This window comes from Gambusia affinis, linkage group LG12 (genome assembly GCF_019740435.1).
Source record: "Gambusia affinis linkage group LG12, SWU_Gaff_1.0, whole genome shotgun sequence".
Classification (NCBI taxonomy): Eukaryota; Metazoa; Chordata; class Actinopteri; order Cyprinodontiformes; family Poeciliidae; genus Gambusia; species Gambusia affinis.
The window spans coordinates 2,785,142-2,799,379 of record NC_057879.1 but is presented as its reverse complement, the minus strand read 5'-3'; the positions used below and the strand labels follow the sequence as shown (position 1 = coordinate 2,799,379).

The 14,238-nt window shown below is 40.4% G+C and overlaps 1 protein-coding gene across 1 annotated transcript in view; it reads left to right on the top strand.

Annotated features, from left to right (window-relative positions):
- Positions 1-14,238, top strand: part of hs2st1a (heparan sulfate 2-O-sulfotransferase 1a) — a 45,437-nt gene that overhangs the window by 22,278 nt on the left and 8,921 nt on the right. Inside the window, exons 2-3 of the mRNA XM_044133069.1 lie at positions 13,494-13,744; positions 13,841-13,926. Coding sequence (XP_043989004.1) covers positions 13,494-13,744; positions 13,841-13,926 — 337 coding nt within the window. The remainder of the gene's footprint in view (positions 1-13,493; positions 13,745-13,840; positions 13,927-14,238) is intronic.

Below are 14,238 nucleotides of genomic sequence, written 5' to 3'. Positions count from 1 at the left end.
AGAGGCACAAAACAGATAGATTTTATAATTCTACACTAAATAGAATGATTTATTTCTGTTGGAGGTAGTCAAAGAGCTTGGTGGTGCCGATTGTAGCTATGGAAACCTTGTTTCTGTGAGCCTGCACTGACACAGCTGTTATTACTTAGTAGCACCACCATCAGAGGACGAATGTGAGTATGACTATGAGGGCTTTGGAGTCCTCTGACTTCTTAAAGTACTATACAAGGGGTAGGCCTTTTACTATATGATTTTGAAAGCTAAGGAAATTACATTAAAATGTTCAGACTTTAGAACAAAATGAATCATCTAGTTTTTGCAAAGAAAAAAAAAGCTCTTGTAGAATGAGGTCATGAATTTTAAGTTGTTAAAAAATTCTAATGCCATCAATCGCAATTTTTATTTTTTATTTTACATGCTAACATTACGAGCCAGAACCTTCGTATTCACACGTTTCCAGTACACCTGTACATCTGACGCACAAGTGACGTCCACTAAAAACGACAAAGCGACTTCTGTTGGCCCACTTCAGGTTCGGTTTTGCTTCTGAAAATGATCTGATTGGACGCTGGAAACTTTTATTGTGTTCAAATTGTGCTAAAAGCAGTTAGCCTATCAGTGAAAGTATTCAAGGCTAAAGTAGCATCTCTATGCTAAACATGCAGCAGCAGCGCAGACGTCCCAACGTTAATGTCAGCGTTCACATTTCTAAAAAAGTTCCACGAATGACCAGAGGTTCCTGAAAAACTAGAAAGCTGATTGGGTAGAATAGCACATTGGTCCAATCTGATGGTCGGAGAGCCTGAACAACAGACTAGAAACAATAAATATCTTTGTCATTGAGCATTTTGAATTAGAAATGTACTTTGTTGACATATAATTTTCATTTAAAATGTGATTAATTGCAAGTTATTATAACAGACCCTCCATTAAAAATTTTAATCCAGTCCCCACCGTTTGTAGAAACTCTTCCAAGATGTTTTTTGACCCCTGCTCCAGTCCAACAACCAGCAAAGAACCTCTGCTTTTATAGAGCTGCTCATATTTACTGATGTTCAAATACTGTTGCTACTTTTAACCCAAAATGTCATACAAGTCCAAAGGGTTAATTTCTTCTATTTTGGCTTCATTTCTGCTTAAACAGCAAAGTACAACACCTTTCATCTGTTTTTGTACAGTTGAGCTGAGATTTAAATCATTTCAGTAGACAATAACGACCAGATATATCCCAATATGTAAATCACATTTGTCAGAGGTACCTCTTTTTTTTCTTCTTCTTTTGCTCTGCCTCATTCTGTCTCAGTAAAACGCAGAAACCTCAAATCCAGCATGGACAAATAGCTGGACTGTGGATGGACAGGAAGAGTTGCCTGAGCTGTTCAGACTGACAGACGTTTGACTTTAAAAGCAGAGGGAGATCTCTTCAGTGGAAACAAGAAGCGAGATCCGTTCACATCCTGGCGTGCCCTCTGGTCAGTTGGTGCGCAGATGATTTGTCAGAGATACAAACCACAAACGTACGTCTCCAGACTTTTAATGATCTGATTGTAAATCCAATACATCAGCATTATATTAAATGGAGGAGCCACTCAGAGACAAAATGATAAATCTTCTTGGGTGTTTTTATTTTTTTGCAGAACTGCTCCGTGTAACACACTTGTCACTTTGCGAAACAGATTTTCCTCCCGTCCCTCCCACTCAGCATTAGGCCCCCGGATAGCCGTCGTCTGCTCCGTCTAACAGAGTGTCGAGCTTTCCCCGGACTCCTGTGCGTGCATTATTAACTATTTGTTACAGGGCAGTCGGATGAAGAGGGAAGAGTGACAATCTCGTTTGTATCTTTGCAATCCGATCCGTTCTGTTACAACGGGGGTTTGTTGTCACACTTGGAAATAAATCCTTGGAGAGGGGGAAAAAAAAAACCCAGAGCGCTGTATTTTAGTTCAAATCCTACTCCATATGCCTTCCTCTGTCTCGAGCTCTTTCATCTTCATTCATCTGTTGATCTGACTGTAGTATTTCACATGTTTTTTGCCGAAGGCGTTTAGCGGTGACAGTCATTCCTGCTGGGACTGTTTCTCTCTTTCTCTCTCTTTCTACAAAAGAGATTTATTAGCTCTTCCTCAATCATTGTTCACATATTTTCTTTTTGCTCTCTGCCAGAGAATGCGTGGCCAGTTGCCTCTGCTTAGTCAAGAGGATGCTTGCCAAGACGAGAGCAGTACCAGCCAATCCACTGTGTAACTTGTCAGACCTACCGTTTCTGTACAAAGCAGAGGAACGTTGGATCGGTTCGTCCATAAAACCTCGTCATCTGGTGGCTGTTTCCAATGAATCGGCCTCAACACTCAGTTTCTCTACGGTTTCTGTTCGAGCAGACATTACTGGCTTCACAGAACCATGCAGTCAGATAGGAGACATGTTGGAAGAGAAAGTGGGAAGCAACTTCAGCCTTGATGATTATCTTGTCTATCTACACGATACCATATTGCTTGCACTTAGCTGTGTAATCTTGAACCTATGTAATGGGCCATAGATTTTTGTGCAGAAGCTGAATATAATGACCATACGTCTGATAATGTTTCAGTCGACACTCGCTGATAAAAAAAAATCGCCTTTCCCCATTAAAGTGTGGACGCTATCTAGCTATCTAGTAGCAGATCCTAAAGTGCATCGTCAGCAGGGTTGCAAAATTCCAGGAATTTATAAATTTGGAAACTTTCCTCGGAAATTGATGAGAATTTGTGAGCATTAAATATGGCCAGAAACAACCAGTCAGAGCCAGGAGGCGGGACTTAGCACTGTCAATCACATTGGTGTACTTGCTGCTCAGTGCGCTAATACTGGAAAAACAATTTGCCGATTTTCCTCCAGGTTCCATGAGGCTGGATAAACATGAACACTGTTTATTCGCTGTCATCGGAAGCTATGCTAACTAGCCGTGAGCAGAGTCAGCACAGTCACACCCATCTGGACAACACATACCAGCATGAGACGTTGGTAAGAGCTGGTTGTTTCTTTGTGTTGTACTTCAGTAGTTTTGGGTCTTTTTTCAAATACAAACGGCATGTTCAATCTGAAGCAGAATCAACTTTATTTGCTATGTTTGTGGGCACAAACGACCAATTTCACTTCAATTCCCATCGATGCTCGCATTGTAATCAAAGTACAATCACAAACAACAAAGTACAAATCTATGAAGACCTCAGAATTATTGTAATGAAAATTTATGGGAATAAACTGACAATCTGGGGAATTTAAACAAACCATTAAATAAAAGTCTAAATATACATATTGCCATTAAAGCTACAACATGCAACTCTTATAAACACCACGTTTATTTATTGTTTTGGCATATGTGTTAAAACTGTTTCTATGTTCTGACAGTAAAAAAAGAGACAAATGATCTGTGAAAAAATTTAGCTACTCTGCCTTCCCTCTATCATGTGGAGAAATACAACACTAAGGTCAGAAACAACCAATCAGTGACAGGAGGAGGGTCTTAGCAGCATCAATCACCTTCATGTATGTTCTACTCAGATCCTCCTCTTTGCTCTCTGCTTCGCTACAGTTAACAACACCAGAGCCTGTCGTTAATGCTAAGGCTAGTGATGGTAAAACCCCTTTTCAAACAATGATGCCAAAGAAAACCAAGTCAAACCGCAGACATAAGTTATTTGGGAAGAGATTTGTATTTGGACAGTCAATAACCACCAGGTTCACCAGACTCTGTAATAAAATTGCCTAAAGGTCTTGTTTTGTTCTCTTAATCCCCCTATTAGGCTCTATATAGTATAGTATAGTAAAACTCTGTATGTCCGAGTGGAACTAGCCGACTCTGAAACAGTTCCACATCAGCATTTGACCACTGGAAAGTCCAAAAGTACTCAGCATGTTTCCGGCCTTAGGAAGTTATTACCTACCATCCACATGGATAGCAGAACTTGATTTCCCATCAGAACATCTCTCAATAACGTAAAAAAAAAAAAAAGAAACATTCTAAAGAAATCTCCAGAATGGATAATTTTGTCATTTTTAGTCCATCATCTTGGATCCTGTCATACTGACTAAACCCCAAATGATTTTCAATGGTGTAATTGTGGTCTCAAGACCCACACTCAGACCCGTTAACCACTTAAAGCTGTCTGCACGCCGTTGTCCCTCGGCTCAAACAAGGGTGTGTTCTGTGCCTTCTCTAAATTGGAGGGAAGCTTTGTTGGTAACAGAGAGGTTCTTGTTTTCAGAGTACTACTTTTGTTGCACATTCAGCAGAAAATTAATAGGGGTTGTATTATAAGTGGCCTTCACATGAGTTGTTTGCAAAGAATTCCTGGGCAGCAGTGAAGGCAGCACGACTCTGTGAGGGATTATAGATGAAAATCAGGCTTCTGACCTTAGCAGCAATGTCCTCCAGTTCACATTATTCTCACTTTTTCAGTCAATCCCATTTTTGCTTCCTCTTTTAAAACCAGAACGTCCACTTAAAAGCATTACAGAGCTTTATAAAGAGCACACTTCACTCAGGACATATTGTGTCGCAGCAGTTTTTATGCAGTCCTTCTGGGTGGTGTGGACTAAAAATGGACTTTCTGTGACCTATAATTAAATCTGAGTTTGATTCCACCTCCTTTTATACCCTGTCTTGAGAACCAATCATTTACTCCATTATCCCATGTGAATTGTTTGTTTCTGTGTTTTCTTTGTGTGTTTCTATCTATCTGTCAGTCAAGGTAGGTATCGATTGATTGAGCTGGGTCTAGACTGATTTAGGTATTGAATGACCTAGGTATCAATAGGGCTGTATCAATTGATTGAGCTAGATATTGCTTAATCTGGGTATTTATTGATTGAGACTTTAATAGATTTTCTATTATGTGTTTCATATTAGCCACCACGTGCCAGTCTGGGACATCTAAAAGTTTGGCTTTGGCATGTTGAACCTAAGAAGATTTCGAGAATTCTGTAATTATTTAAAATCACCTGCTGTTGATGAACGTAGGCAGTAAAATAAATAAATCTGGAAAGTACATCAAAAGTCATTTGGAATTTTTTTTTTTTTTTGGATAAGAAAAATTTAGATATGAACGGACTAAAACTGCAAATGTGTGAAATGATGATGTGAAATTAACAGCAGCTTAGACAGCTTTGTTTTCTTTTTTTTTTTTCAGAGTGATACAATTTGTTTATAGGGCTATTTTAGGAGCAGGCAATTTTTTTTCTCACTGTTTGAGATCCAAGCAGAACTACTAAGGCATTCTTGCACATGTCCATTACATGCAAGCGGCTTCGTGACGTCGCCGTGCAATTAATGTTTGAATAGGGAGTGGGAGTAAGTAAGCTCTTCTTCTTCCCCCTTTTTTTCGAGCTACTTTCATTTCCTGATTATGCATAAATAATGAATATATGTTTGCGCAGAGCTATTTTCTGGTTTAAACCGTTTAAGGAAAAGCGTCAACCTTCTCAGTTCTTAATGAAATCTGGAAGCAGAAGCATTTAGCCCCTTTTCTCTTCCAGCAGTGTTTTAAAACCTGATTCCTCTCACACACGTTCCCATCTCCTCGTCGTGTTTTGCTCCGTTTATGCGGACCTGCATCTCCTCTAACCCTAGCCCTTCTTTCTTAACTCCGCTGCTAATCCACCCTTAGCTAAATGCATCCAAAGACTGAATCAGAATAATTAAGACTTTCCAAAGTTTGTGTGAATGCTGCAGTGGTGACATAATTGCCCTCCCCGCCACCCATTCTGGAAACCTGGTAAAGCAAAACTAGCAAGCTACACTCAGAGGTGCAGGGGAAGAAAACTCCATTTTTTAACAAAAAAACAAAAAACTAACAGATTTTTACCACAAGAGCAAGCTAGATCTCCTTCCTGCCATCCTCCATTGATTTTGCAATCCGGCGGCGTCCAAGCAGAACCACACAAGCCGTACACCTCAGTCTGCCCCTCATTGCCAATCTCTATTACCCGCTCAGCTCCAGGCCTCGGTTCGTTGAGGCTAAGCCTCTCCAGAGGGGAGAAGGGAGAAGAGGAGAACTGGTGGATGGGAGCGATGATGGATTTATGAGCCGCTTGGAGAAAGGATCATCTTCTCTCTCTCTTTCTCTCTCTTGCTTTTATTATCCCATCAGATCTGGCGTGGGAGCAATAATACATGACGGCCTGTCCCATTTCGGAGATCAAGCTGCGAATGTGAATGATGATTTGAAATTCCAATGTCTAATCAGCGTGAAATTGCTTCAGTAAATATGTTTCAACTACCAGCCCCTCTGTCTTCCGCCCGCCTCTCACTTGGAACGGGACCGGGAGTAATAGGCTTGTAGTTGTCACAGTTTTTAAGACCCGTGTAGGCTGCATGGTTCATAATTAGCTTTTAATGCACGGCGACGGCTAGAGGGGAGGGGAGCTGAGGGAACTGTGAAAAGAAAGGAGCCCCGCTGTGTGGCCATAGTAATTCACACTTTTGTTCCCTAATTAAATGACCTCAGAGGGGAGCTCTGAGCTTAGCTCTGTGTGTGTGTGTCTGGCACTATTTGATATGGGGGTCTTTGCCAAGTGTGTTCAGTCTGGCGATGAATGGGGAACCCACTACAAAGCCCAAGAAGAACCTCTCTTCGCTTGCTTGTTGGTTGGAAATTTGGCAGAACCTGTGTGGTTAACAAGCGCTTTCAGGGCTCCTTTCACATGGTCAGTGGATTTCAGTTAGCAACACGGCAGCCTTCGTGTTTTCTCAGTCCTTGCAGAAAAACATTACCCAACGGGATTCAAGCTGGAAGGCTAATTTTGGTGGGTTTTAAACGTGACGTTTGGTGCACGCAGTGTCTCTTCCATGCGGTTTCATGTCGTCCACACAGCAGCAGCAACTCCTTGTTGGAAATGTGTTCTTCATACACATCTGGAAATAGAAATCTGTGTGTCTGTTTATCCTCTTTATAGCCATTACTGGCATATTTGCTAAACTTCTGAAGACCAACTGGCCTTAAAGGAACCAAAACCTGGTAGATGGAGCCCCTTGGTAAGGTTAGGGAGAATGTTTGGGTTGGGCAAATATGCAGTTACTAAATTATGTTTTTATTTATTGCTTTATGATAAAGTTAAGTATTTTTTCCTAAAGTTATCTTCATCTACTGAGAACTATGTAAAAATGGAAGCACAAGTTTACTGAGACGTCAATCAATGGAAGAATGGCTTGAACTTATCCTGAGTCACTAGCTGTAATTTGAACTCATAAAACATGAGTGAGGAGCAGAAAGTCAGAAGAAATGTTATCTGAGAGCTGCATCTTGGAGACTTAACAAGCCAGCACCTGATTTAGGAGTAACCTGCAAAAAAAATGGCTACACTGGTGAAATGAAACTCTGACAGCGCAAGTTTTGTTCCAGGCAAGACAGAATTGTTATTCTGTTGCACAAAGGCATTTGACAACTGTGCCACCAGTTTACTTTATATCAGTAAGCCATGCTGTTGTTGTCTTGAACATAGCAGCACTGGATGGAAGCAACTGAGCAGTTTTCTGGGACTAAAGTACATTGGAAAAATTAAAATCCTTGGCAACCAAACCTTCGTGGGAAGAAAAACATAAGCTACCTCTAAATATATCCTACAGACAACATGGTTTGTGTACATAGTGCTCAGTGTTTCAGAAGAGAGGAAGGATTGGGCTTAGACACTTTCTCTTCATTATAGGGTAAAAGGTCTGGGATGAAAGCCAACACTGTAGGATTTTTTTTTGGAGCAGGCTGTAGCAAAGATGTAGAATGTGTTCAATGGATAAAAAAAACAAAACAGAAGAAAACACAGCTTGATAGGCATAAAGTGGTACATTTATACTGAATGTTCCCAGAGAGCTATTAGCTTTGTCATATTTTAAACTAGTGTCACTACACAAGAAAACACTGAACAAAGCTTGGACCTGATAAATCTTAGTTTAGCAAATTCCGATATATCTTTGAGGTTTAAGATATAGTCATGTGATCATATATAAAAAAAATTTTCTATATTCCACTCAGTTACAAAGCAAAGACAAAATGATTACAACATAGACTAGAGCATTTTATACAGGCGGTTAGTGCTGTTAGCATTATGCTAACATCATGTCCAAGTTTTGCATGTTTAAAGACAGAAAACAAAAAGGTTGTTACAGCTGTCTTCTTCCTCTGAGTTCAATTATTAGCACCTTAGCAACACTAAAAAATAGCAAACCTGGAGTCTTCACTCAGTAACAACATCCACACTAAAGAGTGTTATTACCACAATTGACATAGCCTTTACTGATCTGAAAAAAGGATGAGAGTTTTCAGTTTGTCTGTCTGGTCAAGGCCACCGGAGCTAAAAATCATCTGATTCCAGCCACCAGCCGCCCAATGAGTGTGTCTTCATTTACTGTTTAAATATGAAATAGATCAGAAGTAGATTTTTAAAATATGACCACGATACTCTGAATTAGGTGTCTCATTGTTTATTGGAGTGATTTTTAAATTTGCATTTATGGTATAGTATAATGTACTCACTGCGTGGATTTACATGGTACATGTTGGAATAACCTAAGTGTTCACTAATTCTCCTCATACGCCTAACATACTGGGAAATGTTTACAGGTTGTGTAGGTGTGGAAAGTATCTACACAACCCCGGCCACTCTGTGCCACTCTGAAGCGCATGACGTTGATGACTTGTATTGTCAGGGACTGCTGGTTCTGCGGTACTCTGTGTACCCTCTCTGTTCTGGATCAAAATATTCCAAAGATGTCACTTGATCTGAGGCGATAAGGTTCCAACATAGCAACTGTTACTGCTGTTGATGTTGGCCGAGGCGAGCCCTCCGTCGTCACGTGAACACATGTCTTCAATCCAGTTGTTGTACGAACCCTTCGTCCATCGCCAGCAGCTGGCCCGACTCCACTCCGCTGTGTCCGATGTCCTGTGGACACAAGCGAGTGGAAGTGAAACCTGACCCCGCCTCGTAAACAGCTGCATGGGGCCGTGTAGCTCAGGAGGGCACTTCATGTACATATACTCACAATAAGGAAAGAAGTGGAACCCCAAATAAAATTTTATTCGTAAGAACTAGGCAGGCTTGTGTCCCTTGTGCGAGGCAATGCTTCAAATCCGCGCTCCATTTGGAGCTCCCACGGGTATTAGACGCTCTGGTGTTGCTGCCTACCCTCTTCACACACTCACACAAACTTCCTCTTCCTACATCCTTCCTGCAGCGCACTCGCTGTCTTTGTCAACGGCCGTCAATCTGGAGGCAAACTTTGGCGAAGAAAAGCCGGAGGGCGTCAAAGGCCAGGCGTTCTTTGTGTTGCGTCTATTCACACCGAGGCACCGGAGTCTGGCTCCTCAGCAGTCTCACACAGTGTTTGGGAGGCAGTAACCCCAGTAAAACCTCCGCGGTCCTAATTTAAAGGGCATTGATGTCCTGTAAATGTCCAGTTAGCTATCAAATAACTGTAATCTTTACGTCTAACGGCCAACCTCAAGCCCTTAAACCCGTCTGCTTCAGGGCTGCACCTCTAACACTTATTCAGCTCGGTTTGGGTTATTAATACCAAGGCAATTCACAACAAACATCTCAAGGCATATCAAAAAAACGTATCATGCTCAGTCAAGTTTAATTTTAATCAAATTGGCACTGTACCAAGTCACTGGTTTGCAGCATTCACTCTTCCTGGACGATCATGTAGAGCTTTGCATCGTGTCGTTGACAGGCCGTCGTACAAATAAAGTTCTAAAAAGTGTGCTTTGGGTTTGTTTTCAACCCTCCTGACCCAAAACGTGCTAGAACCACCTGGCACCGCAGTTCCAGTCATGTAGGATTTGTCTCTAGCGAATCTAAATGATACAGATTTGGCCTACTCTTTGCAAATTAGCTCAAGTTGAATTAGAATGAATGAATTCAGTTTCCAAGTCTCAGTTGGTTTCAATTTTGGACTTTGATTAGGCCAGAAGTCAAAAATCACCAAGTTGAGAGTCCCCAAGTGCCGCAATTATTATTCTTTTAATCGACAATAGAAAAATACATTTCTTAATACATGTTTTAAAACTTTAAAACATGTTAATTAATATTTAGTATGTTGTACATTGGAGGTTTTCACAAAGCAAGCAAAATATTGGATTGTTCATAGTGAAGGAATTTCGCAAATGTCCTGGAATTTTTTATGTTTTGCCCTTTTCTGTAGTTTTATCAGTTTGGGGTTTAAAATAATAATTAAGAAAAACCTGTACCATGATAAATAAAAGAGAATAAGATTTTTATTTTAGAAAAATCTTATTTGTCAGTAAAACTCATATCCTAACACATCCGTCAAACTCGAGGGCTGGGGGCCAAATCCGGCCTGGAATAACTTTTAATGTGGCCCCCACATGAGCAGAACCTTCAAACTAAGAGTTGTGTGCTTAATTTTTTAAGACACTTTTATCCGTAGACCGCCAAATTACATCATTATGAAAAGATGTTCAGTATCATTCAACATGGAGAATAAGTGATTGAATGCAAAGGAAACTCTTTATTGATATTTTAACACTTTTTAATGGGTAGCTTTATCAGTGCATTCTGCCACAATGGGCCTTTTGAGGACGTTCAGGATCCTCAAAGGATCACGCCAGAAAATGAAAATGAGTTTCCGGCTTTTGAACTTCCGCCTCGGTCTCAAGTCTTTTTGTTGCTCCTAACAGATTGCCTTCCTGGATTTCCCTGTGTGTAGCTCCATCCATCTTATCATGAACCCTGGCAAACTGCCCAACCCCTGCTGAAGAAAAGCCTCCCCTACAGCACAACGGTTCACTTTTGATCTGTGTGTTCAGGATGATGTGCATTGTCAGTCTCACGCTATGCAAGGCGTTTTGCTTGTGAGCCAAAAAGTTCATTTTCTTCTAGTATCTTCTTTAACATGATTGCTTTTGTCCCGTGGATGAGTTCTGGCACACTTTACAATGGCCTTTCTAAGTTTTTCTTTGTTGTTTTTTTTACCCTCAACAGTGGCTAATAGCTGTCCTGCCAACATATTCTATTTACTGCTGATAATGTTTAATGTTTGGGATATTATTTAGCTTGGTCTTCATGATGCTGCTTGTTTGCCAGCAAACCTCTTGGAACGTCACGGAACAGCTGAATTGAGCCTGGATAACACGGAGGTGGGCTATGATACCTAATGAGGTCACTTCTTTAAGTAATTTCTCCCTCTGGACTTTATTTAGAGCCAATTTTAAACACCATATGACCTTTCACCTCAGAGTTCTGCACTACGTTCTTTTGCAGTGCATTATAAAAACGCAAAAAAAAAAAAAAAAAAAACTCAAGCAAGTTTACTGCTGCAATGTGAGGAGAAACTGGGAAAGTCCAAGAGACACGAATGCTTTTTGCATTTTGTAGAAATATCTTTCCACAAACAACTTTCTACAAACAGATTGTTCGTAGAAAGATTAACTAATAATCCTGTTGACAACATTTTTTATCCCACTTGCAACGCACGGCACAAGTTTTAGCTTTGCCGCGCACAGACAGGGACGATGCAGAATGAAATGAAAATCTATTTGTAATGAAGTTACAGCTCTAGTCTCTCTCAGAGCTGTGTTATTGATCAATCACTGAGTGCTGCATCACTGAGTGGATCAGATTTAAATTTAAGCTTAGATTTGTTGCTCATACAGTCAGATTCTGGATTAGCTGCAGCTGTCTGATTGATTTTTTTATTTTATTTTGTTTAGGCAGACCTGTGAAGATACTGTTGCAGACAAAATGCGACAAAAGAGAAACACATGGATGAGTTTCTCTAGATCTTGCAGGGACATTAGTCCTTTAGTCCTGGACATGATCTTCTTGCTATAGAAGGCTGACTTTGTAAGTGTCTTTATGTGTCTCTGAATATGCAGTCTTGTCCCCCCTGGGAACAAATATGCTAAATCTATGCAGCGTCTCAGGACCAAAGTACACCTTTCAGTTTGTAGAACCAACGTCAGCAGCAGTAGTTCCTGTAAATGTCCACCACTTTGGTTTCTTGGGCATTTGTATATGTATCATATGCAAAGCTTTTCAGCTCAGCCTAGTTTCAGGCTTTCACTGGAGCTTCGTAAGGTCGTACTTCTTTACTTTCCCTTTCGTTCTGCTGTTTGGGTTCACGGTTGTGCTGCACGGCCCGGTTCAGAACCCGCTGGAGGGCCTCCCACCTGACCCAAGAAAACTTTGGGTTTCAGAAATGATTTTTTTTCCCCCAAGGGTCTTTCTTCTGGCCCAACCGGAACATTTTTCCACTGTTATAAACTTTACATTCTGAGACCTTAAATAGAACTTGTGGGTTTTTTCTTATGGCTTTATAATCTTTTTTTTAGATCGATGGTTTCCTCCTCCACATTGTTTTGTCACCAGCCTGATTAATAGATCCACAAACTGTCTCCACATTAGTTTTTATAGAGGTCATCCTGCTTACTGATGATCAGCCGATCAATGCTTTCCAATCAGCAAGACCTGGCTGCTTCTCTTTTATAAGCAGTGACTTTGGTGTATTTTGGCTCTCACTGTGCAGGACTGTAAATATGGCACGCTGTTGCTAAAGTTACACAGTCAATATTAGCAGCAATAATTTGTCTTACTGCACCCTTCGCAACGATGGATGGATTTGAAGTGAGCAGCCATTTGAGAAATGGCTGTTCATTTTTTAAGGTCATATTTTCACCATGTCACACTTACATTTATAAATGTCAGAATTCCAAACTAAATATTTAATGTGGAGCTAAATATTTAGTTAGTGGACTAAATATTTAACTTCCAATTTAAATATTTAGTTAGAAAGTTAAATATTTATCTTCGATATTTATTTTCCGAACTAAATACATAACTTGTAAACTAAATGTTTAGGTCCAAGCAAATATATTTAGCTTATCATTAAGTGGGTATTGCATATTAAAATAAAAACTGGATTTTGGACCTCTGTATAAGCTCTGCTGCTCTCTAATTAAATATTTTTTTTGTTAGAAAACTAAATATTTAGCTAGCTTTCTGGATATTTAATTTGGAAAATAAATATTCAAATTAAATATTTAGTTTGGAACTAAGTATTCAGTTAGTAAAATAAACATTTAATTTGAACTAGTTTGAAAACTAAATACTTAGTTTGGAACTCTAAATGTATGAATAAAATGGTGAAAATATGATGTTGAAAAATCAATAAGCACATTCATTTTCTTTCTGACTGAAATCTCTCACAGGTTTCATGGTGTTTAGTTGTTAATTGAACTCTTACGGAGTTATTTCAAAAATAGTTTGAGTAGTCAAAACTTTTTCAAGTGTTATATTACTCCATTTCCTGTTGAAATTACTTTGAAAAGAGTTAAAGTAACACCTACTCTGATAAGGACCAAATAGACTCGGCATAGTGTTGCAGAATTACTGCTGTTCAATTTTTCACTCTGTAACTTCACAAACGGCGGCCCACGCGTAAAGTATCAGGATCAGATGAATCCTGTAAGGCTTCATCAGGTTTCCTGTCGTTCCCGCAGAGCGAGCCATCGCCCGGCATGAAGTGCGGGAGATCGAGCAGCGGCACACGCAGGACGGCCTGAGGGAGCGCGAGGCGGCGGCCGCGCTGACCAACAGCGAGGACGACTTGGTCATCATCTACAACCGCGTGCCCAAGACCGCCAGCACCTCCTTCACCAACATCGCCTACGACCTGTGCGGGAAGAACCACTACCACGTGCTGCACATCAACACCACCAAAAACAACCCCGTCATGTCCATACAGGACCAGGTAGACAGACGGACAGACTCTGGTTTAATACAGTGTGGCAGGCAGACAGACAAACAGACAGACTCTGGCGTAATCAGCATTTTCTGGTGTGTTCAGGTGCGGTTTGTAAAGAACGTGACAGAATGGAGGGAAATGAAGCCGGCGTTTTACCACGGACACGTCTCCTTCCTGGATTTTACCAAGTAAAGAAATCATTTCTGTTCATGTTTATGATGGCAGATTGCTTACATACCAGGAAATCCAACCTGGGAGTTAAAGGTTGGATTTCCTGAGTTAAAGACCCAAAGGGTCTTTAACTCCCCCTGGTGGTCCCTTAGATGAATGGGGGCATGCTCCTCCCTTTAATTTATAATATTATGAAAAAGTTGTTGCAGTAGTTCAGTTTAAAGAGTGAAACTAAATAATAATATATGAAGTCATTACACACAAAGAGATGTGCTTACTTGACAATACCCGGCTGGATTCACCAATCAGAGATTAGGACATGTTCATAC